At 37.0% G+C, this 27,594-nt stretch overlaps 1 protein-coding gene across 5 annotated transcripts in view; it reads right to left on the bottom strand.

The window, feature by feature from the left end:
• CLOCK (clock circadian regulator) overlaps nt 1-27,594 on the bottom strand; it is a 64,234-nt gene that overhangs the window by 20,094 nt on the left and 16,546 nt on the right. For all 5 annotated transcript variants that reach the window (XM_036381799.2, XM_036381803.2, XM_036381802.2 and 2 more), the window contains exons 4-11: nt 15,060-15,170; nt 12,743-12,833; nt 11,008-11,067; nt 10,456-10,604; nt 6,257-6,348; nt 4,856-4,945; nt 3,441-3,561; nt 1,750-1,863 (exon numbers count right to left, since the gene is read on the bottom strand). In XM_036381799.2, the coding sequence (XP_036237692.1) occupies nt 1,750-1,863; nt 3,441-3,561; nt 4,856-4,945; nt 6,257-6,348; nt 10,456-10,604; nt 11,008-11,067; nt 12,743-12,789 (673 nt within the window). In that variant the 5' untranslated portion in view covers nt 12,790-12,833; nt 15,060-15,170. The remainder of the gene's footprint in view (nt 1-1,749; nt 1,864-3,440; nt 3,562-4,855; nt 4,946-6,256; nt 6,349-10,455; nt 10,605-11,007; nt 11,068-12,742; nt 12,834-15,059; nt 15,171-27,594) is intronic.

Genomic DNA, 27,594 nt, shown 5'->3' with positions numbered 1-27,594 from the left:
CCAAAGCCCCAATGGTTTTAATTCAGCTCTAGATTAGAACTCCTACTGAACTTTCTTCATGCAATTTCATCTCACAGCTCCTTGCTCTTTCTATCAGAAAGAAAACAGGCAGTTTCTTTTATTTTTTTCTTAGCCTTTGTCCTTTGTTCTTCAGAGTTTATCTTGCCTTGTGCTAAGTGTACAGTGGGATTATTTCATGTGATTTAGACTATATTTTAGAAAGGCTTTTGCATTTTCTCAGCTTGGTGGCTGGTCAAGGTGATATGGTCTTGCTCAGTTTACATTCCACAGTAACTCCTTTTCCTAAAGGACTTCTTGTAACTGGTTGCAACTATCCCTGTTCATATAGTTTGATATTCCTAAATGTAGTAACTTGCATGATTTCTTAGTCAATTTTTCTGGGTTTTTTGCCCAAACTAATTTCTTTTCTAATTTGGGGATGAACTCTTCTGTCGATTTTGGTGGATTATTTCATAACTGCAAACTATGTTCAATTGTTCATAACATTAATGAAAATCCTGATCAAATCCAGACTGCACTTTGATGGTGAACACTGGTTAACCTTTTCAATCAGTTCCTGCAGCTACCTTCCAGCAATTTCAATTAACAAGGGCTTCCCTTACATGTTTGTGCGAAGAGAATATGATAACAAAAACACGTATTGAAAGTCCATCATTGTTTGTGCTTTGTCCTCTTATCCACACAGTGTGTTACTCTTTGGTAGAGGAAGCTGAACTGATTTGATGCTATTTCTACTTGAAAAATCCACAGTGATTGCCATTCAATTCCCTGCTAGCTTCCTGAAATTCATATATAGTTAAATTATTTTTTCCAGAGTATTTCCAAATATTGAATTGCAACCAATAGGTCTGCAGTTTCCCAACTCCTCATTCCAGGACTAGCATGATATTCGGCTTTTTCAGGACTGTTTCTTGTGTCTCCTATAATATTACAGAACTGCATTTGCATTAAGACCCAACCTCTTCTCATTTTGTGAAACACTGGTATCAGATAAAAAACCCCACAGATTTATTTACAACATGCTGGTTTTCATAATATTTTTGGGTGAGCTTTCTAAGAATCTACTACTGACCACACTGCAGAACCCACTTGGACAAATAAACAGGCTTCTCAAGTAAATAGTCAGCACAACCTGGCCAAACAGATTAGAGATGCAGTACAGAGAAAGAATATTATACATAGCTAATAAAAATAATTTCAGTGGAAGGGAGTAGGAACTCAATGCAGAAAACTGTAGGGCCCACCCACTCACCTGAGTGGTAATTCCTGTCAAGTGAAGCACAGAACTGAAATGGGGGGAAAACCTACATTTTCCTTCTCAGTTGCCTGTGTAATGAGAACTGCAGGTACTCAGTACCACAGATCTTCAAGTTAGTCACCTGCTTAAATATGGCTTATGCTGAACTAAATTCAGATTCTTTATGTTAAAGCATTTCCTTAAATTTCTCTTACATTCTTTTGAACAATGCTTTACAGAATACTAGTTTTCCTTAATTTAAAGCATTAACCACATTTACTACATTTTGCATTCAAATACACAGACCTGTAATACATGATAGGCAGTTTTTCTTCTTTTTCATTGCACCAATATAGAAGTAACAAAACTGCTTCAAGATCTTCTTTTGAAAGCCTGATTTTAGTTCACCTACATTTGGCACCATGGTCCCAAGCCAGTTTAGCTGTGGAGCTGCCTACATTTTCCATTCCAACACTGCTGAAATTACTTACCATGATTCAAACACTTGAAATTTCCTATAAATTTTACATATTCATATGTAGGTTGCTCTTTTGGATCTATTGTTCCTCGCAGCATATGGCAACAGAATTCTAGCTGATTTTTTGCTAGGAAAAAAAAATAAACAAAGTAATAGGCTATATGATTGATGAAGTACACATGCAACATGAAATGAAATGCAGGAATAATTAAGCTGAATACAATTGAAATACTGTAAGTGTAGTGATTACAGCTAGCTACAGTGATGCCTTGGAGTGGCTACCTAGAACAGGCTAGACAAGAATAAAAGAATAAAGTGGGTATTTATAAAAGGCCTTCAAACAGGTACACCTTGGGCAGTCAGAAGCCTTCCAGAGGATACACCCAAGATGGACAAAGGTCACGAGTTTTTCAGACAACATACATTTGGTCCATTTACATATAAGGGGTTAATCCTCCAATTACAGCTTCAGGTAATGAAGTCATATACCCCCAGTTTGCTTCCCCCCGCCTCCAGTTCACTTTTCTTTACAATTTTTGGGGCCTGAGACTGTAAGGTGTTCTTGAATCTCAGGTCTAGACGGATTGTTTTGTCTGACCAATAGTTAACTAACACTTTATATGGAGTTTAGAGTTATGCACTAGTGCCGTACAGGATTTGAAAAATATAAAGGGTAAAATCATAAGGCATCAACATTGGCTGCTTTTAACCAGCATGACAGTAACTAATCTAAAGAACTCCTTTAGATTTTGTGCACAAAGGGCTTGAATATTAGTGGCATGAAAACCTCTGAGACCTAGAGCTGTATTAAAGAAAATGCCCTGAACTTAAGTTCACTAAAGCACACGCTCCCAAACTCCATTAGGCTGCCATGTATTTATACTTGCCAACTGCTAAAACTGTCTAAATAGAAGCTCTGTAAACAATATGAACATTTCTGTCACACAGGAAATTTATAGACTGAAAGGCAACATAACTTTGAAAATCCTACTCTAGAGCAGGGGTGACACGAAGTAACACTTCTGTTCTTCAGGGCTGAAGTATATGTGTCTGCTTAAATAACACTGGAAAAACTGATCCTGTATAATTCCAAGTAGATAGTTTTAACACAACCACTGTACTGGTTTTATCTGGGATAGGGTTAAGTTTCTACACAGCAGCTCACATGGTGCCCTGTTTTGGATTTTGACTAGAACAGTGCTGCTAAGACTGGGATGTGTCCATTACTGCTCAGCAGCCCTTCCACAGTGCAAAGGCCTTCTCTTTATCTGACTCTGATCCGCTAGTGGGGAGGCTGGGGGTGCACCAGCAGCTGGGAGGGGACACAGCAGGGAGAGCTGAATGAAGGGATATTCCACATTGTATGGCATGTGCTCAGCAATAAAAGCTGGGGAAAGGAGGAAGGGGAAGACATCTGGGTTTATGGCATTTGTCCTCCCAAGTAATCACTGTACATGACATAGCCCTGCATTCCTAGAGATGGCTGAACAACTGCCTACTGAAGAGATGGAGCAAACTAATTCCTTATTTTGCTTTGCTTGTGCAGACAGCTTTTGACTTCACCTGTTAATCTGCCTTTATCACAACCCAAAAGTTTGGTCACTTTTACTCTTCTGATTCTTTGTCCATCGAACTGAGAGGAGTGAGCGAGTGGCTGTGTGGGGCTGAGCTGCCTACAAGGGTTAGCCAAAAATAACTACTTACATTTTAAGTATTCCGGTGTCAAGGAATCACTTTCCAGCAGATGAGAAGACAATATTTTATAAATTTCTGAATGTTCCCCCTCTGGGATAAAATTAAATACACTCTGATCCACAAGATCAGACTGAAAGAAAAAGATTTAGTAAGCATTAATTCAAGATGTACAATGTCACAAAGCCTACTATTTTAATACAAAACAATGCCACAGTTCATTACTGACTCAACAAAGCCACCTGCTGGAATACATATTAGTACTTCCCAAGGAAAAAAAACCTCACTCTGATATGCCTGCCCCATGGGGAGTGGTAAATGAATTCCTGGCTTTGACTCACTTGCATACACGGCTTTTGCTTTACCTATTAAACTGTCTTTACCTCAGCCCATGAGTTTTCTCACTTTTACCCTTCCAACTGCCTCCCCCATCCCACTGAGGGGTGATGAGTGAGCTGCTGGGTGAGCATGAGTTGCCAGTTACTGCATTTTATAATCAATTCCACAGCTATGGACACAAAACTGTGAACAGCAGGAATGGATGCAGCAAAACGGAACAACTACTACATGCATTAATGCATTTGGTTAAGTATTCAAAAAAAGGAATCATAAAATGTATGTTGAGAATTCATGAATCACAACTTAACGCCAGAAACAAATGTGTTTCTGAGAACCTGGCAAATTCTACTAAAAGAAAAACTAAAAATCACAATTACCTGCATGTTTTTAAAAATTCTCAGACTGTTATCATGCATACCTTAAGAGAATTTATTTTGTCTCTTACCACAGTAAGACAACTCGCCTTTAAACAGAATTTGTCCTTCTCTTCTAGAAAAGCACTCAATTTATCTCATCAATTGCTCACAGTAATTAATTTGCCTCACTTCAGAGTAACATTATTCAAAGGTAACTTTAAAAACTAGAATGTTACATGTACCAGTGAGCAATGACACCCAGATTAAAGATAAGTGAGTATGATAACCCAAAGTATATACTGACTTAAAAGGAGAACCAGCACCAATGTATTTATCAGAGTGCTCTGACAAAAAAGAAGTAAAAAAGGAGTTAAAAAAATGCAATTATTTAGATCTTTCATAATACTCTTCTGATTCATGTAGAGGCTGTGAACTCTAAAGGGTCTCCTGCAATCAACTGTGCTAATTCAGTTACACTGAAACTGATGCTAGGCACTTCATAATCCTTTCTAACACAGTGCTGACTGCATTCTGCATTTCCAAAGGAAATGTTTAATATAGAAGTCAGACCAGTAGGAAGCAGGTGTGCTAAAGAAAAATCAGAAACATTAAAACAAAGCATATATCTGTCCTACAAAGCCAGAAAGGCCAACAATTAATTAGTACTCCTATCAGAACACCAATCAACCACAGACAAACTGATATGTTACTGAAAGCAATTTTTTTACTTACTGGCAAATGTTCAAGTAAGGGAGTTATACTTTCAGACACATATATTATATTTCCATCTGTCATAATTGCTAAAAAAAAACCATCAAGAGCCTGAAATTAAACATAATGGGCAGTTAAATAAAAAAGAAACAGAGCATACTAAAAATTTTAAGCTATATTCAATACAGAAAATAATACAGACCAATTTTACTTTAGTTTATTACAGAAATGGGAATGTAAAAATCCTTAATCTTATTTTTACACTAAAAGCATTACAATTTCCATACTGTTCTGTTGTTAAATAATCTGTGGTTTCAGAAGCAAGTACATATATAGACAGCCACTGTTTTCCCCAACTCCCACTCTGCCTTCCTGTTATTTTTAATTCCGTCACCATTTTAGACATCAGAAAGCTCATAAAAATGAGCTAGAGACAAATGCAAGAAGATGTGGGAAAACTATGAGAAGAACAAGTAAAACAGCCAGCAAAATCAATGAATTTTAGTATTTAAAAATCTCAATATTCCCAATCTCAAAGAAAGAAACTTGCAGTGAGATTTTATTGAAAACTTGTGAGATACAATATTGACTGCCTTATCTTCTATGGAACTCAAATTTCTTTCCTCTGAATACAACATGTTTCAGTTGAAAAGTACCAACAAAAGGATGACAGAACTGTATTTCTAAACAGGAAATTTTAAAGCTCACATCTTCGAAAAAACCTCTTATATCAGAGGATTCTTTAAAATATTTTTTGAATGCCAAAACCCTGAACTTTTTTTGTATCTGTGCATCAAAGCAAAGGTTTAACTATGGAATGAAAATAAAAAAAGTTTTTGTTAATTTGTAGTATTTTTAACTATTATTAAAAATTGTTTCACTAACAAGATATAAATTACTTATGCTCATTTTTAATGAAAAAATAGCTTATACCTAAAGGTTCTTTCAGTAGTTTTGCAACTAATCAAGTAATCTTCAGCAAAGTAACGTTCTCACAAGTTTTGTAAAGCATAGCAAGTAAAGAAATTAAAACACTTACTTATTGCTCACAAGTTACATGGATATGTTATGCCTTTTTCGTAATTAGGATTTTTAACTTATGCCTAATAATTTTTTCTCTAGTACCTTCCTTATGTTGATAATTTAAAATATCCACTTGGACAGTAAATACCTTAATTTACGGACTTGCTCTGTTACTATGTTTATTTAATTGAAAATGTAGTTCAAAGAAAATCTGCTTTTCTGAAACATAATTCTGAAACTCTGAATACATAGGAATTTTGATGGTTTATCCTCATGAAAACATATAGTTACAACCCAAATATGAGAATAAAAAGGTATGCCATCAAACTGAAAAATTTCATAATGGAATGACTCCTGGTGAGGAATTATTCTACTGCCAAAAAACCAGAAATAATATACCTCTAACATTAACTGTGTGAACTCTTCATTACTAAGGAATGTTGGTTTCCAGTCCTGTCGAATTTCACTGGCGTCTGATTGTGCAGTAATTTCTACAATCAAACACATACACAGTGTAAGGATTAACACTTCCAAAAGCCATTTTTTCCCCTAAACTACATATACACAGTTAAGAAACAGAAGAAGTTCTCCAGTCTCCTCTGCTGTTCATTCATTACATGTAGATATTGCTCCTTAAAAAGAAAATAAATGTCTTCTCCTCTGTCATAATTAAATTTGTTTTCTCTTTCCTTCAACCAGTTTGTGCTGCAGCCCTGCCAGGCTTCAAGGTAATACTGAAGTAATGGACTTTGATAATGAAAAAATACTATGCTTTCCTCTGAGACTATAATAAAATGTTTTATTAAGAGTGTTGTTTACAAAGGTTTAGAAAGCCAAAATTCCTAATCTGTTTATGTAATTTAAATGGCTAATGCTCAAGTATCTTGGCAAATCCTTGTCATTCTAACCCTTGCAAAAAAAAAATTGTCATTGTTGTTTCTCTTCTTCCTGCTCTTTTCTGGTTAGACTTAAAAAAGAGTAGTTTTTCAACCAAGATTGTTAAGTGCTGTATGACAGACTCCACTCTAGAATTCCTGCCTGTTACAAACACACAGATGAACCTGGACATAAAAGTAGAGATTAAGCAGAGATTCCTGAAGGAGTTGAGAAGTATATAGATTAACTTCCATATACAGGTGAGAGAATCAACAGCTGCTAAGCAAAGCCTGACCCTGGGTTCTGAAAGTGATGCTTCCTTATCAACCACTAACCGGAACAACAAGAAGCGAGACCTCACAGTGCTTCAGTTTTGATGAATAACAAGGGCATCACAGAAGTGCTGGTTTTAAGAACAATCTTGGACAAGCAATTAAGTATTCAGACAAATCAAAAGAACCAAACCAATTTTTAAGGTTTTTGATTTTTAAAGGACAAATCTGCACAAAGATCATAAGCTAGAGTTTTAGTTAAGGTGGGTTAAAGAGCCAGAAAACCTGGAATTGAGTTAAAATATGCAAAGGGCTGGAGCAGTTTGTAATTTTGTTTACCACACCGAAGGGGAAAAACTTTATAAAAGAGCTTTAGACTTAACTAAAAGAACAGCAAACAAAAGCAATGTCAGGCAAGAAACTGGACAAAAGTGGAAAGCTGCAAGAAGAGGTGAAAAAAACAACAAATAAGACTTTCCAATTATCAGATCTCACAAAACATAGAAATTAATCAGGCTCTTCCAATCTGTTTTGAAATGGCAGCACAAAGCAGAAAGAGTGGGCTGGAGAATAAATAAAACTTAAGCATAACTCCAAATGTAGCTTTTCAGTTAGCACAAAGATACTGAACACTGAAGGGCAAGTCAAAGGACACAAAAATGAAACGCTCTACCACCAAAGTGGAGGCAAAATTCCAGGAACTTAGTGCATTCATTCCACAGAACACAGATAATGTTCACTTTAAACGGGGAAAGTCTGATTCACTGGCTCATTCTGGCCCTTATAACCATCCTACTTCAGAATTAAAAAGTCTGTCTTTTGCACTAGAATGGATTTATGCTGAATAAAAGCTGAAGTTCACGCCTCTAACACACCATTCTGATATACCACAAGTACAGGTGTTCTTTTATATTTTCCATCATTAGAGCAAGTATGACAGAGGCAAACAGAAAGCAACAGAAAGAATCTGTTTCACTTGGTACCTTCAGAGAAATACTTAGAAATTCTGTCAGAAGGTTGCACTCATAGATAAATGACAGTAGGGCCACATTCCTGAGCTACGTAACAAAAAGAGCATAACCAAACTTGCACATTAAACTTCAGTCTTCAAGTTCTGTATCTGAAGTATGTCTACACCAGCACTGAGAATTCTCTAAAGAAATTGCTAGCCAAGCCAAGATCTGTACCATTTCTCTTTGAGTTGTAGGAGTATCAGTCTACTACTTGCAATTATTCTACCTGCAGTTAAATTCCTCAGTATTTACTAATTCTAAAAAATTTCTTGTTTACAAATTCAAAGAAAGATGTCAGGCAGTATTAGTCAAAGAGAAGCTCCCAGTGATACAATTTCAGTGTGTTTAGCCTCCTATATTTTCCCAGTGAGAAATCCACACTGGCCAACAACCAATTCAGCTAGTTCATCTGGAGCTGGTGCCAGAGTACCTAGCTTGGATAATGTGGAGATAGTCCAGAAAGAGCCAGAAGCAATGCAGTTAAATCCTGATGGCTGAACACAGTAGGATTTCAACCATAAAGCAGCTACTCAGTGCTGAACAATCCATTTATTGCTAGGTCATTCAGCTTTATTGTAACATATCCACGCACTTCAGAAGATAAAATATTCTTCTGAACTTTGCCAACACTTTGTCCAAAAACATTTTAATGTAAAATAGTGCACAGCAATGCTAGTAAGGACTGGCAGCCAGAGCTTTAGGGAACTTAATATGATATGTGCAGTCACACAGAGCTGCATTCTGTCACACCAAGTGAAGGACAGAAGTGCCATGCCTTAAAAGGCAACCATCTCCAGAGCTGCTTTTTGCCCCTTTATTAAAAAATCAAATCTCAGAAAGCACTTTGAAGAAAAAAATAATATGACTGGTGCTGCTGGCTGGCTGACACACATTTGTTCTGCATTCTATGTTTTGTGTCAGGAATCAGCAAGATAAAATAATTTTGAAACAGAACTGATTTTCACAAAGCCTTATTACCTAAATAACTAAATTTTACACAAGAGGGGCCGTCATACGGCTTTTATTTTTGTCATGAGACACAGGTATCTCAGAAAATTAAAACAGCACAATCAATATTTAATTGGAAAGGAAACCCCCAAATCTATGAATTCTCATATAAATGATACCCCCTCCTTTTTGATTTGAGTTATGTTTACAATTTTAATAGCAATATTCAGTACACATTTGGTGTTACTGGAAACACAACACTAATGGAAGAGACATGCTAGGGCATGGAAAAACATTTCTCATACCTTAAATTGACACATATATTATTGATAATTATATAACTATTCATCCACTTAATAGCTTTACTTATTTTATAACCTTATAGCTACTTCTTTTGAACCTACTGCTTTCTAGTCAGTATGTATTGCAAGAAATTATCCAAGGAAATTAAAGAATTAGCAAAGGAGTCCATTTTCTTCAGTTTTCATCTTATTTTTGGCAGTGTGAACCACAAGGTGCCATATTAAGAACAAGTGTAGGAGCAGGAACAGAGATATTTTTATATATATAATATCTAACAGCCACAAACAAGAATACACTTGGTGGAAGAATTTTTTTTCATGACAGAAATAACAACCTGTAATAAATTTCAGTACAACATATCTGGGTATATCCCACCATCAGCTGATGCAAACAGCCAGAGGAACAAAGCATAGCAAGGATGTTCAAGGATATTGATCATTCTGACATTTCACATGACCTTTAAATAACAAAACACACACATACACTCAGTGGCTTATACTTCCATGCATACATGTTAAAACTTTAAAAGTTTAGCTAATGTATTTGTAGTGTTTTCCCAGCTAAAAGGAAAAAAAAATGCAAAAATGCCTACACTCCTGGTCTCTCTGCCCCAGTACTTCACTTTCTCTTGTCAAGCAACCAACTCAAAAACATTGCTGGAAACCACAATGCCCTACTGCCTTATCACCTTTGTTTAAGCAGCGAGGTGTGTAGGCACTTGAGATGACAAGAAGGAGCACTAACTTCTCTTGGACTAGCTTTTCAGTGATTTATCTTGCTTCATGTAGAACCCAGAGCAACAAATCAACTGTTCAAGTCAGGCTTATCTAAATAACCTAATAAGTATTTCCAGCAAGTACTTCCAGCCAAATGGATCGGCAGTTTTCCTGTGAAGCAAAACTTTTAACAACTTGCACCAACATCTGTCCAGAACAAAAAACTTTGTGGTTATTTCAAAAATAAATCTTCTCTTTGTGAAACAGATTTCATTGACAACTATGAGACAAAACAAATAGTCCTGGCTCTTACACAGTTATATCTCTAGATGATCTTAAGAATATCTTTCTCCAGAAGCGCTTCACAACTTTTTGACAAATTCCTTAAAGAAGCTGCAAAATTTTTAATATTTTTTGTAATAATGTATCACTTAAAAAATTAAGAATTTATAAATAACATTTATTGTTACCTTTGTGCTTCCGTAAAAAGTCAATGCTCTTCTGCAGCACAGTGGATTTATCCATCTTCCGAGCATTACCTGGAAGCATGGAACCCAACTCTTTGATAAGCACATTAAACTGATCTCGACGTTTCTTTTCGGACTTGTTTCTAGACACTCTGAAAAGCAAATATGAAAATGTTTTATAAAAACTGTGAGACTTTCTTATAAGCTGTATACTACTTCCAGGTTCCTGAAGCAAACAGCTCCTTTAGAATTTCTGCTGTGATAACTGTCACAAAAACACCTACTCCATATCTCAGACAATATTTTTGAAGAATGGCTTCCTCCTCAAGGAACAGTGCAGTGAAGCCTTTGGAATAAAATATCCTTTTACAAAACACAAACAACTGAACCACAATTACAAATATACAATATACCTGAAAAATCACAGTAGAAGAAATGTTGTTGAGTAATACGCTTATAATTAAGAGTAACCATTTTATTGTTTAGAAATCACACTGATAAGTTAAAGCCTAAAGTATAGAACCTTTCTTAGCTTTAAGTAACTTTGAAATTTACCTTTTTGCTTTATCTTTGTCATCTTCTTCCACCAGCCCATCAAAAATGCTTCCATCATTTCTGAAAGAAACAGAAAGAAATAAATGTTGGAGTGGAAATTCCTCTCCTTTAAAGTCCAATAACAAAGAAGGAGGAAGGGGAAAGAGCTGACTATTCACTATCATCATCTCCATTACATCAAGAAAGCAACTGTCTTACTGTGATGTCTCACAAGGACCATAATCAGTAACCTGAAGCTAAGTCTTCTATGTTCTGCTTGCACTTACTAAAGAAAAAGCAAAAAAAACTTCTATTTCTGACACAACTGTTTCTCAAAAGAACTTACAGCCCTATACAAACACTTAATTGAACAATGCTTAAATATGGTTTTGTATCTTTTTGATTACTTGCATTACCTTACTCTTTTGAAAACACGGGAGAGGACATATGTGATTTATTTTTACTTACTAGCAATTTCCATTCCAATTACTGAATATGTATTTTTCTTGAATTCTGAAATACTATTAGTGGAAGAGTGCTAAGGAATATGTAATACTTCATCCACATATTTAATTCCATAAATACACAATTAATATCAATGTTAAACAGTAACTATTCATTGTATTTTCTTCCTCAATAAGTATCACATAACTTTCTTAGCTTGACAACTATCCATCTACTGCTAAAGAGGTGTTAAAATACCAAAATAAGAATGTGTTTTACTTTAAAGATGCCTCAGCATCCTTCCTACATTTCCTTTGTTTCACTTCCTTTCGCCTTGAAAGTGAAGTCAAAACTGTTCTTCTGTTTCCCAAAACTGCTGTATAATGGACTTTCACATGTTATTTCTCTAACTTCTCCCTGCTTTCAGCCTGTTTAGTGCTGTCCACACTGAGCTCTGTCTGTCTACCCTGAAATTTCTTATCCTAATGTTCCCTTCCCTTAACCCAAGTAACTCTTCTACATTGCTTATCTCATCTCTCTGATTTATAAACCATCAGGCAATTTTACTGTACATTATGATAAGCAGTGATGTTAGGAAGTTACTATTTTGTATACTACTACATAAACATCAAGCTTGTAGAAGCAAGTCATATATTTAAAAGGCTGAAGCTTCAGTGAGATGCCACAGAATTTCATTAGAAAAACTGACAAGTTAAACAAGCATTATAGAAATTTTACCTTTTGCTTTTCTTCTTTTCTTTTAAATTGTGTTTAACTTGACACAAATTAGATGCAAGTTTCATTTCCCAAAGTCTCAAAAATGGTAATATACAGGATATTAAATACAGATGTTCACCTAAGCTGCTAAGAGAGTGCAGCTCAAGGAATCAAGCAGAAAACATACCTCAGCTATTACTTTTCCCTTGAAATAGGTTAGCAGGTCACTTTACTATCATCCACAGCAACACTAATCATTTAAATGTATTTGCTTTTCTTAATCAAAAACTGAAGTACTAAAAAATTAATAGTTCAAGTAAACGTTAAAAATCAGCTCAGCTTGCAGAGATGTTGTTCCAACACTGAAAACAAGTAATGCATTTTAAGATTAACCTCAGGCAATTGAAATCACTATTTCCAGTGACTACAAAATGACACATCTAGCAACTACCAAATTAACTTTGTCAAAAATAACCAAAACCTCACTCTTTAATTTTTGCATAAGTTAACATCTAAATGTACTAACTGTATTAAAAAATACTATTAAAGAACTGAACAGTGATTCTCCCAAAACTCTCCATATCTATTAACATACCTGTCTGCAATGGAGCTCATTTTATGGGTGCTTATGGTAAAAAACATAACATAGCACACTTTAGTCTTGTGGTAGACATTTGTACGCTTGCCTGTAAGAGAAGAAAAAAGATCAAAATGTGACTGAGGGAAAAAAAAATGTGTTCTTTGTTAAAGCATACTGACATTTTCATTTGCTCCTAATCCTCCCCTCTCTTCCAGCCTTCTGCTCTGCCCTCCTACCTTCTCTAAAGCAGTCTCCATTACCAGCATAACCTGGGCCTTAATACCTCATTTTAAATGACAGAGTTCAAGAGAACATTATTAAGGCTGCAGTAAGTAAGTCTGTACTAAACCAATACAGACCACTTTATGACTCTGAATTCAGATATAGCTTTTAGTTTTTATTTGAACTTTTTCCTAAAGAACCCTCATAAGTTTGAGGGCTGAACAGATGTTAAATACACTTAGCAGTACGTTGTATTTAGAAATACTGCAAACAGAAAGCACTTAGTGCTTACAACTATAATTTATTCTTACTGTACTTCTTCTTGAGCACATTGTTATAACAGACATGTAAAAAGATAACAACAAGATACTGATTAGACTGTGATCTATGTACTGTGCGAAATTTAATCTGACCATATCTTAAAGCAGTCACTTACTCATGACAGGAAGTTTTTGGTTTTGCAGATGTGCATTTGACTTTGACTTAAGAATGTGAATGAAATATTAATAGTGAGAGAAGGAATACAACACAGGTTATGAAAAGGCTAAATTTAAATTCAAACATAAACCAATAGAATTAAACCTGTTTCTTTCATATGAAAAGTCAGTTTTCAGAGGCTGCTCAAATGGAGCAGCAGGATTGTAACATTGGCACTGATTAGGGAACAACTGTTTGCAACATGTTTTATAAGAGCTGAACTTGCTCATCTTCAGGAATTTTTAGCAGGCTACAAACTTAATAGTTAATTTAGTGACTCAATATTTTCTGAAAAAGATTTGTTTCTGAGAGTACTAAAACCAGTGGAACTTGCAGTGTCAATACCACAAGAAATACAGCAGCAAAAGCCTGAGGAGCGAACTGAGGAAGAAAGCTTGTGATTAACCAAACTATCTCTGCATCTACAACAGCCACATACTGTGTGGGTTTCCTTCACAAGAATAGCATTTTTCACCACAAAGTTTCATAACTTGAGTGCAGCAGGAAAGTAAATGGGAGAGCTGTGTTGCAGCAGAATCTCTTTCAAAGCATATCACAAGGCATGCTGGTGTTTCTGCCCAAATGGCCCACTTCTTCAATTAGTACGGACCACCTCTGCCTTGCCTTCACCTCCAAAATCTAGTGCTATGAAGACACACTGGCAGCAAACCACTTCTTCCCTCCAATTCTTCCAAATAACAACTGCACTGGCCATACTGACAAAATAAATTCCCCAAATTACTTTGCCAAGTAACAGAGTTGTGGCATTTAAAACCAGCCATAAATGGCATGAGAAAAGTGAATTGTGAAGAAGTGTCTATTTCAATTTTTCACAAAAGTGCACAACAAGAGACAGATTGCTCAGCAGTAAAAGCTAACTATTGTGACTGGCATGGAACTAAGTTTACAACCAAGACAAAAGCTATAAACTTGTTTTCATTTAGCTTACATGGTAAGCACTAATACAACTATGCACTAATTACACTTCTAGCTCTGTGTTAATTTTTATACAGAAATGGCATCTAAAATTATAGGGATCAAGAGCAACATGAAATTCTGTAAGACAAATTATACACTTTCCCTAATCTGCAAAAGAAAACCACCTGTACAGCTAAATACAGAAAACTTTTACTTGTGACATAAATGACTTATTCACTATGGAGAATCAGAATTTAGAGGTCAGTATTTTTCACTTTAACAGAGCACTCAATTCCCAGAATTCAATAAAATCATTCATTACAATCTACAGATTCTATGTCAGAACCGACAACCTAGATCTGGTATCCAAGACAAATAGTTTAAAGTACTGAAAAGTACAGGAAATGCACCTGTAGCACACTGGTTTCTCACCTTTCAAGGTCCGACCCCTCTCTCTTTGCATCCAAATTTGCAAGACTCTGAACACTCTCAGTGCTTATACATGCCAAGGATAAGACTGCAGAGATAATGCCACCAAAACCAGTCAAGTTGAAAGCAAACACTAGGTAAATAAAGGACTATGTCTATTTTCTAAGATTCAAATTCAGTCATGTTCTGGAGAGCAAAAGACACTACTTAACACTGCTACTCAGCCCATCAGTGTTGATAACTGAAAGCCATGGGAACCTTATCAATTATAAGAACACAGTTTTACCTTTTACACTTTGGGACTTGTTGAAGTATGAGGTTTAGGGATGAAACCTGGCTCCCGTGAAGAACAATGTGGAGTTAGAGGTATCCTCTTCAGCAGAAATTAAACTCCAAACTGTCAAAAAATAACAATGGAGAACTTGAAAATCAGTGAATTTAAAAATTATCTACTTCTTCATTTTATAATAAAGACAAGCAATTGTTTTAACGAGCATAATCTCTAAATGCAATATTCTGCTTATCAAAAATAGCTCAAGTATTTTACTATCTGAATTGACATTGCTTTAAAGTTCTTCTTGATAAGCAAGACATTCTGACACAGTTTTATCTTGGCTTTAAGCTATCACTTTATGCCTATATCTTCAGCCTTGATGTCCTTTTCACTTTTGAATTTGGTATCACTCATATCATCTACTTCTTCACATCCACTTACACTACCTTCAAAGTGTATTTATACACCATTATTTAAACATCTTTTCACTGAAGGTCTTATTAGGGTCTCTTCTGGCTTTCTGTGTTACATCTCCTCTCCAAGTCTCCAAAATTATTATTCTCACGACTCCAGCAAGTGTAGAATGCTGCTGCTGTTCACAACTAGCAAAGTTGCCCAGTTGCATTATTGGTTCTTCCTCAAACACAGCCATTAACTCTTTGTTTAAAAATCCACTTCAAAATCAATTCCTAGAATGTATCACAAACTTGCTTCACAACTGAACTTCTTCCAAACAAGAACTCAGTACTGACATAAGTGATTGCCTACTTCCAGTCTCTTTATACCATTACATTTCATTTATAGTTACTTCCCTTGAACCATGCTACTTTCCACATTTTTAAGCTACATGAAATCAGTTTTTTTCCCTCTCCCTGTTTCTATCTGCCTTGCTTACTGTCCTGAAAATAAAACAAATTCACTACAACGTGTACTTCCTCCATTTCTAAAAAATGTTATTTTAAAGTATATTAAAATCTAAAAAGGAAGCTGGAACCTACAAACTAAGGTTATTCTACTTGTAAATTCATTGATGACTTTTATGGAAAACACCAGAGTTATCACTTATTTGATTTAAAAAGTTAAGAGTGCCTTCTCCTGCACCTAACAGAGGTTCTCAAGTGGTTAAAATGCAGATGCAAACATTAACATAGAAAGTTAAAGCATAGCTGAACAATCTGCCAACAGGAGAAAAACAATTACAATGTGATTCAATGAAGCCACTCATTCTTGCCTGGCCAAATAACCTGCTGGCCCATTGACCTACTTTTTTAGGTGTTTACAGCCTCCTCTCCTATTCTGTTTTGTTCCATTTGACAAGTGCAAACATTAATAGTGACAATGAGTCCCATGGAAGTCTGCAACATGAAACCAGTATTTTTAAACTGCTTGGAGTAGAACAACTCTGCCAACTCTCATCCAGTGCCTAATAGAGTTCTAATGATGAAAATTTTAGACCTCCTCTCTGCAGTATGTAGAGATGCATTTATTTTAAATCACAATTACACACTTAAGACAAACTCTACAGGTCCTAATCACAGAACCATCTTTTATAATTTCAAAAAGTGAGCTCTTACACATATTTCAAAAAGGGATTTTAAGAAAAGCGGGAGAGGAATACGCATATATCATAAAAGAAGACAAGTAAGCTTAAGTCAGACCAAAAGAGAAGCTAATCACAGTGGAAAAGCTTTTGTAGCCAAAACCACATAGATCTCTAACTCAGTAGAAATGGCATGCATGTGAAAACCAGCAGAAAGGTTAAAACATTAGTTTTTAGAAAAATAAATTATGTGTGTCTGTCGCTTGACACTATGTGTTTTAAACACATTCAGGCATGTTTACCAACTTTTCTGTAACCAAGGTGGCTAGAAACTTACTATCTTAAAGGAAGCTGAGGTCCTCAATCAAAAATCTTAGTTACTGCCATGGATGTGCAAACCATTACTACACAAAATTGCTCAATCTGTAGAAAAATTACAAAAACTAGCAATACTGCAAATTCTGCACGATGCTGACTTATCACTCACGGAAAGGCAATAAGTTATTGGGTCCCAAGTCATTGTTTGGCCAAATAAAAAAGGTTCTCAATAAGTTACAGGGCAAAAAGTCATAATACAACATAAAGTAATAAAGTTAACACCATCTGATAAAGAATTCCATTTTTTTAGACTGAAAAAATTTCAGTACCTTCAGTCCAATTTTATTAACAATATTGGATTGCACATTGGTAATATTAAATATTGAAAACAAATTCAAAGATTAACAAACTCTGAAATTACTGTACAGTCTTGCTAGTGACAAATGTTCTGTCAGGATTGCACTGAAAAACGAGTGGGACAATGGTGAATGCATTGCCTGTATTTCATTTTGTACAGAGCCAGTAACTGAAATCTCCTGTCTCCAGCACTTCACCATAATGGTAACACTGAAAAATATTTTTGAGGAAGAATAAGTATTGCTCTTGTACTGTAAAAAATATTTTTGTACAAATGCCTTGATTTATGTCAAATTTATATCATGGCATACAAGTAATACTTAGATGATTTTGCAGATTACCACCCCCAGAAATAATGTGAGGTGGCTTGTATTATTAAGGCAAATAATTTTACACCGGGATTATCACAGGAAAAACATATGAAGCAATACAGTTTTCCAGCCCTACAGTTTCTTCAAATGGAGATTGATTAACTTCTTTAATACAATCTGATTTCTGTGCTATAATCCAATTTTGTCAGGGGAGCAAAATAGTTATTAAAATCATTGAGGATTAGCTGTAGAGAAGATCTTGTTTAAAGAATCAAAGCCACAGCACCCAGTGCCCTGCAGAGCTCTTAACACTGGTCACTCAGCAGGGTAAGAAAGACCAAGAGCAGAAACATCACACTGAGCAAACAGCTGAGCAGAACCTGACTCCCAGTGTAAGCACAGTGTCAAAGCCCTGTTCATTATAGAGATTCTGAAGATAATTATAAACCTTCCTGACACTTCTTTCCACAAGCTTCTGATCACTTGGATAATGGATTTCTGGGGTTTTACTCTACTAGGACATCATAATTAGGACAAGCAGAGATCCAGCCATTATCTCCTGCCCAGAATAGAACATCACTATCATTCATATTGTCCATTTTGCTTTTTGCTTCATTGGATCACCTCCAGCCCAGACATTTTTCTCTTTACCTTCCACTTTTTTTGGAGGTGGAGTAGAGGGGAGAAGAAAAAGAAGAATTTGTCCTGCTTTAGTTTCTCTCCAAGAACCATAGCATTTTGTAGAGCAAGAGATCTTTAGACAGGTAAACCATAAGCACTTGCTCTCTAATCACATATATTTTGGCCTAATAGAACAAGTAAGCAGCTTTCAAGGTAGTTGCTCCTTTGCTTGCCATGGTATATATACCAACAGAAAGCAAATTAGGGCAATGACTGATTAATCTTTTCTTGCTGATCAAAGGCTGTCTGTGAAAATACTGTTTTTAAAACTGACATTTCTCCTTTTTTACCTCAAAAAAAAGAAAAAGGGCAATTGGAAAAAAATCAAAAGATGGGGCTAAAAGCAACTTCAAGGAACTCTGCTCAAACTTTGCAGCTGAAGAGCTGGTTATTCCAGCAGCTGGGAACAGTCACATATTGCAAGCTTTCCTCTACCACACCAATAAATCAGTTTTTGGTCTGTGCTTGCACAGACGAGATGACAACATCCTAGAAATGTCATTTTCTGAGATAAAACATGCTATAGCAGCAGGTGTTCATCTTCCAGTGCTTCAGAGGAGAGGGCTGCTTCTAGCATGGAGGGATCCCAGATGGCTTTTAATAGGAAAATTTTGAGTGGCCATGAGTAGTCTGCTGTGGATGAGCAGCTTCCTTAGGTCCATCACCTTCTCAGGGGGTACTCAAGGATATATAGTGAAGAAAGTGCAGTAGAACAGAAGACTGGTGGTGTGGGTTGCCATTACCTGAATGGCAGCCTCACATCTGCTACTGAAGGACTTTTGGTAAGAGGGTAAGTCCAAGCAGTCTACAGGAGAGATTACATGCCTGTTAGAAGGCCTGTTATGGTAGTAGTTAGTGATATCACCGATTCAGTTGATTTATAATGACATTTGAAAGAGTGCATACTATTTGTGTACCATCATACACAGTCCACAGCAGCTAAAAGAGGCTACAGATCATCTTGAATAGCAGAAAACATGACAACAGAGGTAAAGAGAGGTTAAGTTCTTAGAAATGGTTTGTCACACAGATGTGCTCCGGTCTACTCCCTAACAAGGTAATGGACCTAAACAAGCTGCTCAAACAAATTTGCTCAAATGTCACCGCAAATAATATCTTCACAGAAAAATTAATTCTGAGGTTTACAGGAAAAAGCAATTCTCTCCTGCATGCTTCGTGTATTAGACTGTCCCACCACCAGGAGAGAGATTTCTCTAGGAATTGGGACTGACCACATTTGCAATTTCTATCTCTCTAGCTCACAGAAAAAGAAGACACTCCTTTGCTCCAGATCATTTGGGTTGATCTCTGCTTGACCAGCTGTTCTGCAGCCACTCTTCTACCCTCCTCTGCAGTCTGTATCTCTTTCCCCTTACTCAACACAGAGATGGCCCCATAGCTCCCTCCTGATACAGTGCAGCTCCCTAATCCTGGCCCAGACTGCAGTGAAGATGCATGCAAGAAAGCTCTAGTAAGCCTCAGACCTTTACCTGAGCTACAGTGATTACACACTGGTGGAGTTTGCAGTCCAGAGGGATGTGAATCAGGTGAGCAGTAAAGTTAGGCCTCTGGAGCAAGCCAGTACGAACCCCAGGGAAACTGCCCTCAAGGACAAGGGAGAGCAACAAGCTGGCAGATCTGTAAGGATGATCTCCATAGAGCACGAGAGCTAATGATCTCCAGGCACAAGAAATCAGGCAAAGAAGACAAGACTCTAGCAAGGATGAGAAGAGACTGCTGGTCAAACTAAAGGGCGAGACATAAACGCATCCCTCTACTCTGTCCCAGGACAGGTATCCCGGGAAGAGTAGAGGGATGCAGCCCAGTTGTGAAGGAATGGGATGAGGGAGGCCATGGTGAAGCTGGAGCTGAACTTGACAAGGGATGCAAAGCATAACACAAACAACATCCATAGCTATATTAACCAGAAAAGGAAGGTCAAAGAAAGTGTACACACCCACTAAACAAGGCTGGTAAACTGGTAACAACAGATAAGGAGAAGGCTAAGGTACTCAACCACTTCTTTGCTTCAGTCTCGGCTTGCAACCTCTCTTCCTATGCTTCTTAAATAGATGGACTGCAAGACAGAAACTAGAGGAACAAAGTCTCTTCCACTGTAAGGGAAGATCAGATTCGTGATCACCTGAGGAACCTGATTATACATTAAGTACATGACACCTGATAAGATGCATCCTGCATTCCTGAGGGAATTGGTTGATGTATTTGCACAGCCATTCTCCATATTATTTGAAAAGTCATGGCAATCGAGCTAAGTTCCAGGTGACTGGAAAAAGGGAAACATTGAAACCAGATGATCTTTACGGTGCCTTTCAACCTAAACTATTTTATAATACATTCAAACTTGGCCCACACTTGCCCATGTATCCCACTGATCTGGTCTCTGACTCACCAAACTGACTTCTCCAAACATCCTCAGACCTGCTACCTCATCAGGAATTCTCTAGCAATCTGGGCTCTTGGCCTGAGCCTGGCTTCCCTCCAGTTCCCTGGGGGTGACCAGGAAAGCACTCAGCAGGTTGCCAGGTGTCTAATAATTGGTTCTTGGCTGCGGGGTGCTGAAGCACTTACCAGGCCTTTTTCCCCTACATCCCTTTCCAGGCTGTACTATCTTCACCTTCCAAGATTCCAGCTAACCACTTATAAACAGCTGAGGTGTTGTTTATGTGCCTCCATCAAACTACTAACAAAGATACTAAAAGAAAGTGATACAATACAAATTTTCGGAGTCATCAATAAAGAAGCTCCCCAAATCAGAAAAACAAAAAGGACAATAAGAAATAGTACCAACTCAAGTTTATAAGATAAATTTGAAAGGCAGCATTTAGTAACCTAGCCATCAGAACCAGCCATTATTCTTCCGTAGTCTCATTTAAAATATTTTCTCAGTCATTTGTATACAGTTCCTTACAAGAGATTCCCTTCCTTCAATAACAAAGCTGTAAAAGTGACTGAAAGAAATAATGTTTGCAAATCATGCGCAACTAGTCTGTACAAAAAAAGACAGTGGCTACATGTTATGATCCCACTTGCTCCCATTTTTTTAAGGCCCCACCCTTCCTTGGCTTCCACTGGAGGTGCACATCCCTTTAGCTCTGGTCACATACTGAAGCAGATTTATGAAACTATGTGTTTAAAAGAACACACATATCACACAATTTTAATAAGAACAAAATAATAAAGAAGACATTTTAAAAGTGTGGCTCCACCTATCTTTGAAAATTGGCACAGCCAAGAAACATTACCCCTCTATAAAGAGCAGGAACATCTTAGCTACATCTCCCACTCCTGGTTCTATAATACAGTACCATGGGTTAGACTTGAGTATGTGTTGTGTTTGCACATCTAAAATACAATATATATTTCATAATCAAGTCTGGCTTAAAAGTACTCCTACTGTCTCTTTAAATGGTGCTTAACACAAAACCAGTACTTCACAACAGGAGTTTAGGTCAAGAGAAGCTAATTACTAACCTGCTAGTGTTACCATTCAAAACTGAAAACTTCCACATCCCTGCGGAAATCTCCGTTTCCTTTAATGGAATGCTGAGAAGATACAACCTGTAGTCAGCTAACCCGCTGAAGAACAGACCCTTAATTAAAGCTCACTGTGCTGAAGAAAAAAGTGCAATAGATGGTCTAAGATCTGCAGTCTGCTATTCTCTAACAGGACCCACGTAAACTTGGTACATTTCACAATGAACAAATAAAACCAAACTTCCTTCTTCCAGTCTCTTAGATGGAATTGAGAAGGTAGACAATTGACAAGTTTTTTCCGAAGTTCAAAAGGTGAAAAAATTACACACACACATTCTGAAGTTTAAATTCCCATTGAATATTATAACTATCCATAAAATTATTTACTACCTACAAATAATTTTTTCTACAGAATAAAGTTATCAGACAATAAAAAAATCTTTACTTGATGATTTCTCAATATTAACAGAAATTTAAAGAAAAAACTTTACAATAACACTACCAATATATCTATCCTGGAGTTAAAAACACTTTGATACAATTAATCCAATTAAAAATGTGCATATTTATGAAACTGAGCATTATAAATTTTAGATGTTTGGTATCACACACAAATGTTAGTTTAACAATCAATTTTTCTAAAGTGGTTTGTCACATTTTCATCAAAGCAAAAATACTATGAAGAATCCTAACAAATGAAACCAAAGAAGAAAAATTTATTAAACATTTAATTCCTATACTGGAAAATAAACATGGCAATTCACCAATAAATGAGACAGATCAGAGTCAAACATTGGTTTTCCTCTACCCCAATAATAAAAGGGAAGAATGACTAGATACAGAAAGTCAACTACTTTTTGAAAACTGTCCTGGAGAAAATTAATTATCTATTTCAAAAGACATAATTATTACACATTCAAAGCAAGATAACACCAAGAAAATTCTTCTTCCATTCCATGCAAAATTTCTGTTTGGTGTTGATATAAATGCAGGCTTAAGTTTAGAAAATGAGACTTTATCATTGTTGCTATTACTGCAACAACACTCAGCTATTCACCTCAATTACTCTTCCTGAAATACATGAACCTACATATTACATGAGCACTTCAACTGCCAGACTTTTAGCATGTAGGTATGTCTTAAAAGTTGGGAAAGGAAGCTAAAAAGAGATAATGAAATTCACACAAATGAATCTTTCCAAAATTCAATCCTAGACCAGAAAAAACCACCCAATTAAGATTTATTAGCTTTTACATTCAAATGACCAGTTCTAGTTTTTACATAAAGAAAGAGAAAACTTCAGTCAAAATTTCCTGCTGTGTTCTCATTATGCCATTCTGAAACTTTCAGAAATCAAGAAAGTCAACAGTTGACCAAGAGGGTCTGTAAGAAGATATGCAAATTATTTCTGCACCTAATGCCTTTATGACAGAATGGTTTAGGCTGGGAGGGACCACAGTGGGTCACCCCATCCAACCTCCCTACTCAAGCATGGTCATCCTAGAGCACAGTGCACAGGGTTGTGCGAGACAGTTCCGGAGTACTTCCAGTGAGGGAGACTCCAAAGACTCCCTGGAAATCTGTTCCTGTGCTCGTTCACCTCCACAGTAAAGAAGTTCTTCCTCTTCTTCCTCTTCAGTAGTTCTCTGGGTCCTCCTTTTTGCCATTTCTGAAGAGCAGGGTGACATTTGCTTTCTTCCAGTCCTCAGGTACTTCTCCTGATTGCCCTGACCTCTCATGAGCAGCCTCATTATAGAGTCCACCAGCTCTCTTAGCACTTGCTGATGCAATCCATCAGGGCCTATAGACTTGTGAATGTTCAGTTTACCTGGGTGTTCTCTAACCCAATCCTCCTTGACCTCCTTGAAGGAAAGTCTTCCCTCCAACATTCCTTTACCCAGGTCTCGTGAGTCAGATATTCTGGAGAGCTGGTCTTGCCAGCAAAGACCAATGCAAAGAAGTTGTTCACTGTCTGCACCTTTTCTTCATCCTCTGTCACCAGGGTCCCTTTCCATTTAGTAAGAGGCCCTCATTATCTTAGGTTTTTCTTTTGTTATTTATGTATTCGAAGAAGCCCTTCTTGTTGTCCTTGACATTCTCAATCAGATTTAATTCCAGGTGGGTCTTGGCCCTTCCTGCTGTGTTTCTACTTTGACAAGTACTTTATATTGATTCCAAGCAGTCTGCCCCTGCTTCCATTTCCTGTGTATTTCCTGATTACACTTGAAAAATGACAACAGTTTTTTATTCATTCATGCAGGTCTCCTGCCCCCTTTGTCCAACTTCTTGCTTATTGTTCTTGAGCCTTAAAGGAGTCATGCTTGAATGCCAACCAGCTCTCTTGGACTTCTGTTCCCATGGGATTCTGTCAACAAGATCCCTGAAGAGGCAGAAGTTAGCTCTCCTGAAGTCCATGGCTGTAATCTTACTTGCTGCCCTGCTTCATTCTTGCCCTTTACAGTCCATAAAGGATATAGCTTATGAGTCTTAAATCAGTTTTAAGGGACATCAAATTATTTTATATCATCACCTTACTCCTTTTAGATACAATTATCTAGCACATCCAGAAACATCTTACTGCTGCTCAGTTATGCCCACATGAAAAAGTGATGGGAGGGGTCAGAGGGGAACTGGCACACCAGTTCCAGACAACTAAAAAACATGCCAGACAACTAAACAAAATGAACTCAAGGGATTTTTGTAGGTGGTTTTGTTTTGTTGTTTTTTTGGGTTTTTTTTTACTTGTTTTGCCCTCTTTTCTGTGGTTGGTTTTCTCTAAACAGAGACAAACACTTATTCCTAACTCGTGCTCAGGGTATTTACTATCTAGAATGTGGGAGAAGTAAGACTAAGTACTTCCTCTGAATCTGTCCACAGATAAAGAATTACCACATGAAAGATAGCAAGAGCAATACCCACAGACCACACAGGTAACTACATGGCTATAGAGACCAGGCACTTCACACCCTAACAGCTACTTTTGTTTGTAAGCACTTTTACCAATCTCCTTGATCAAGCCAAAAGTTTGTGTAATGTTAGCCTTTGATCATTACTCTGACCACTCATTTCCACGGCCACATTAAATTTCCTCTCTTCAGCTAGCAAAGACAATCTGATGAATGATTTATACCAACATCAACTATTTGTAACACTTAAAATTGTGCAGGTATACCAAATGGACATAATTTTTTTTTAATTGACAACAGTTGCTAACAGCAACACCCAAGAATATATGACAGGTGTTTTAGGAAGCCAATATTTTATTTGAAATTTAATTATCTATATCACACAGAAATGCATACATGTAAGTAAAAACACGTCTAAAAATATTTAGTGCTAGTCACCACTTTACTTTTTACAAGTTGATTGCACAATCCATGATCTGTGCAGCTGTGGAAGTGCTTCTGGTACCTAAATTTCCCAGCATGGGTGACTCACGCACAGCTAAATTATTCTGTAAGCTCTTGTGAAGAGTGGACTGTTTGCCTGCCTGAAAAATGGAGTAGGCAGTGTACTTCACTGGAAGCATCTTCAAAATGAAAGAAGTGAGACTTCACATTTCCATAAAATGAGACAGTTGGAAAATTTTAAGCTACAACACTGAAGTGCAGTCCAAGTCAAAAATTACCAAACAAGCAGCTCCTCCTCCTCCCTACCTCCACCCACCACTTTTCCCAGAAGTCCTGCACATCATATTGAAGACCAGAAAATGGTAACAAAAGGAAAATGAATGAGGTAACTGAAAAAAGGACAAAACATGGGAAGCACTAGGGGATGGTCATTTCAGTGTATTTCCACTGTAAGAGAAGAGCAGGTTTGGGACCACCTGATGAAACTGAATAGGCAAGTCTATGGGACCTGATGAGATGATGTTGCCATACCACTCTCCATCATACCTGAAAAGCCATGGCAGTCACACAAAAACCCTGTTGACTGAATAACAGAAACATCAGTCCTATTTTTTAAAAAAAGGGAGATATGAAGATCCAGGGAACCACAGAACAATGAGCCTCACCTCTGCGTCTGGGAAGATCATGGAAGCAATTTTAAGGCACATACAACACAAGCAGGTGATCAGAGACAGCCAGCACAGCTTTACTGAGGGCAAATCATGCCTGACCAATCTGGTGGCCTTCTATGATGGAGCAACAGCTGATAAGGTTAAGACCAAGCAATGTCATCCAAAGACTTCTGTAAGGCTTTTGACATGGTCCCACTCAAGATCTTTCACCAAATTGGAGAGACATAGGTTTAAATGGTGGACTGTTGGAGGGAGAACTAACTGGATGGATGGACACAGCCAGAGAGTTGTGGTGAATGACTCTATGTCCAAATCAAGGCCAGTGACAAGGGGTGACTGTATCCAGCTCTCGGATCCTCAACACAAGAAAGACATGGATCTGTTAAAGCAAGCCCAGAGGAGGCCACAAAGATGATCAGAAGACTGGAGCACCTCTCCTATGGAAGACAGGCTGAGAGAGCTGAGGTTCTCCAGCCTGAAGCAGAGAAGACTCCACAGAAACCTCACTGCAGCCTTCCAGTACTTGGAAGGGGGCTTTTAAAAGGAGGGAGAGCAACTTTTTACTCAAGCAGATACAGAACAAAGAGAAACAGTTTAAAACTAAAAGAGCAAAGATATAGATTAGATACTAGTAAAAAATTCTTTATTCAGAAGGTGCTGAGGCATTGGAACAGGTTTTCCAGAGAAGTTGTGGATGGCCTATCCCTGGAAGTGTTCGAAGCCAGGTTGGATGTGATCCTGAGCAACCTGATCAAGTGAATGGCATTCCCTACTCATGGAGGAGAGGGATTAGAACTGGATGATCTTTGAGGTCCAAACCAACCCTATGATTCTATCCAAAAAATATGTGGCAAAACACACTTCTGTATTAGCATGCTTGCTATTATATTCCTATGGTTAACAGGACTTTAACAGGAGTAAAGAACTTAATTTTCTAGCATTATAGTGCCTGCCAGATCTTTCACTTTATCCCTCAATACAACTACCTGTTATTGAAAAAACAAGCTTACACTGTGAAAAAATCCTCAACACTATACTTAGAGAATTCCAGATTTTAATTTCACTAAAGAAAACACTGGAGTTACTCTTTTGTCAGAAGAAAAGAAGAAGCCCAGAAGAATCTGGGCTCAACTGGAATTACTGTTGCAAGACTTGAGATAAAGGACAAGAAGTACTTCATGTCACAAGGGCAAGAAGTGCCTTAATAGGGAAAGGGACACCCCCCCCCCAAAAAAAAAAGAAAAAAACAAACCCAACCAACCAAACCAAAACAGAAACACAACTCCCAAAAAAGCAACAAACCAGAAGAGTTTTGCAATTGATACAGAGAGGAAATAACTCTTGTTTTGGCTTAAGAATAAACAAAACTAAGACAAAAACAAGTTCAGTTTTATTGTCCCTAGCAACTTTCGGCAAAACACTCAGTAACCACTTTGGGTATAGATGCTAAGTATCTTTTTGCCACCCTGCTACAAGCAAGAACCAAAGGAAATAAAACCAGCCAGCATCCAGTCACATTGGACTTGTTCAGGTAGAAAATTACATTCTTGTAACAAAAGAGATAGTGCTGCATGAACTAATCAAAACCAGCAATGCAGCAACAGAAAAAAAGTATATAAAATCAACTCAAAATTTAATTTAATTTTACTATAATCACTCTGCATATATTCTTAAAAGGAAATAAAGGAAGAATATCTTAATTCAAACATTAGAGCACTGAACACAACTGAATTTCTGAATGTTCAGGAAACAAAGCTCAAAGAAAAATTATAGTTTAAAGTAACACTAACATTTAACATTTTTAACAGTCTGTGTTTCTAAAAC

This window comes from Molothrus ater, chromosome 4, assembly GCF_012460135.2.
Source record: "Molothrus ater isolate BHLD 08-10-18 breed brown headed cowbird chromosome 4, BPBGC_Mater_1.1, whole genome shotgun sequence".
In the NCBI taxonomy this organism is placed as follows: domain Eukaryota; kingdom Metazoa; phylum Chordata; class Aves; order Passeriformes; family Icteridae; genus Molothrus; species Molothrus ater.
The sequence above is the reverse complement of the archived record's forward strand: the minus strand, read 5'-3'. Positions and strand labels throughout refer to the sequence as shown.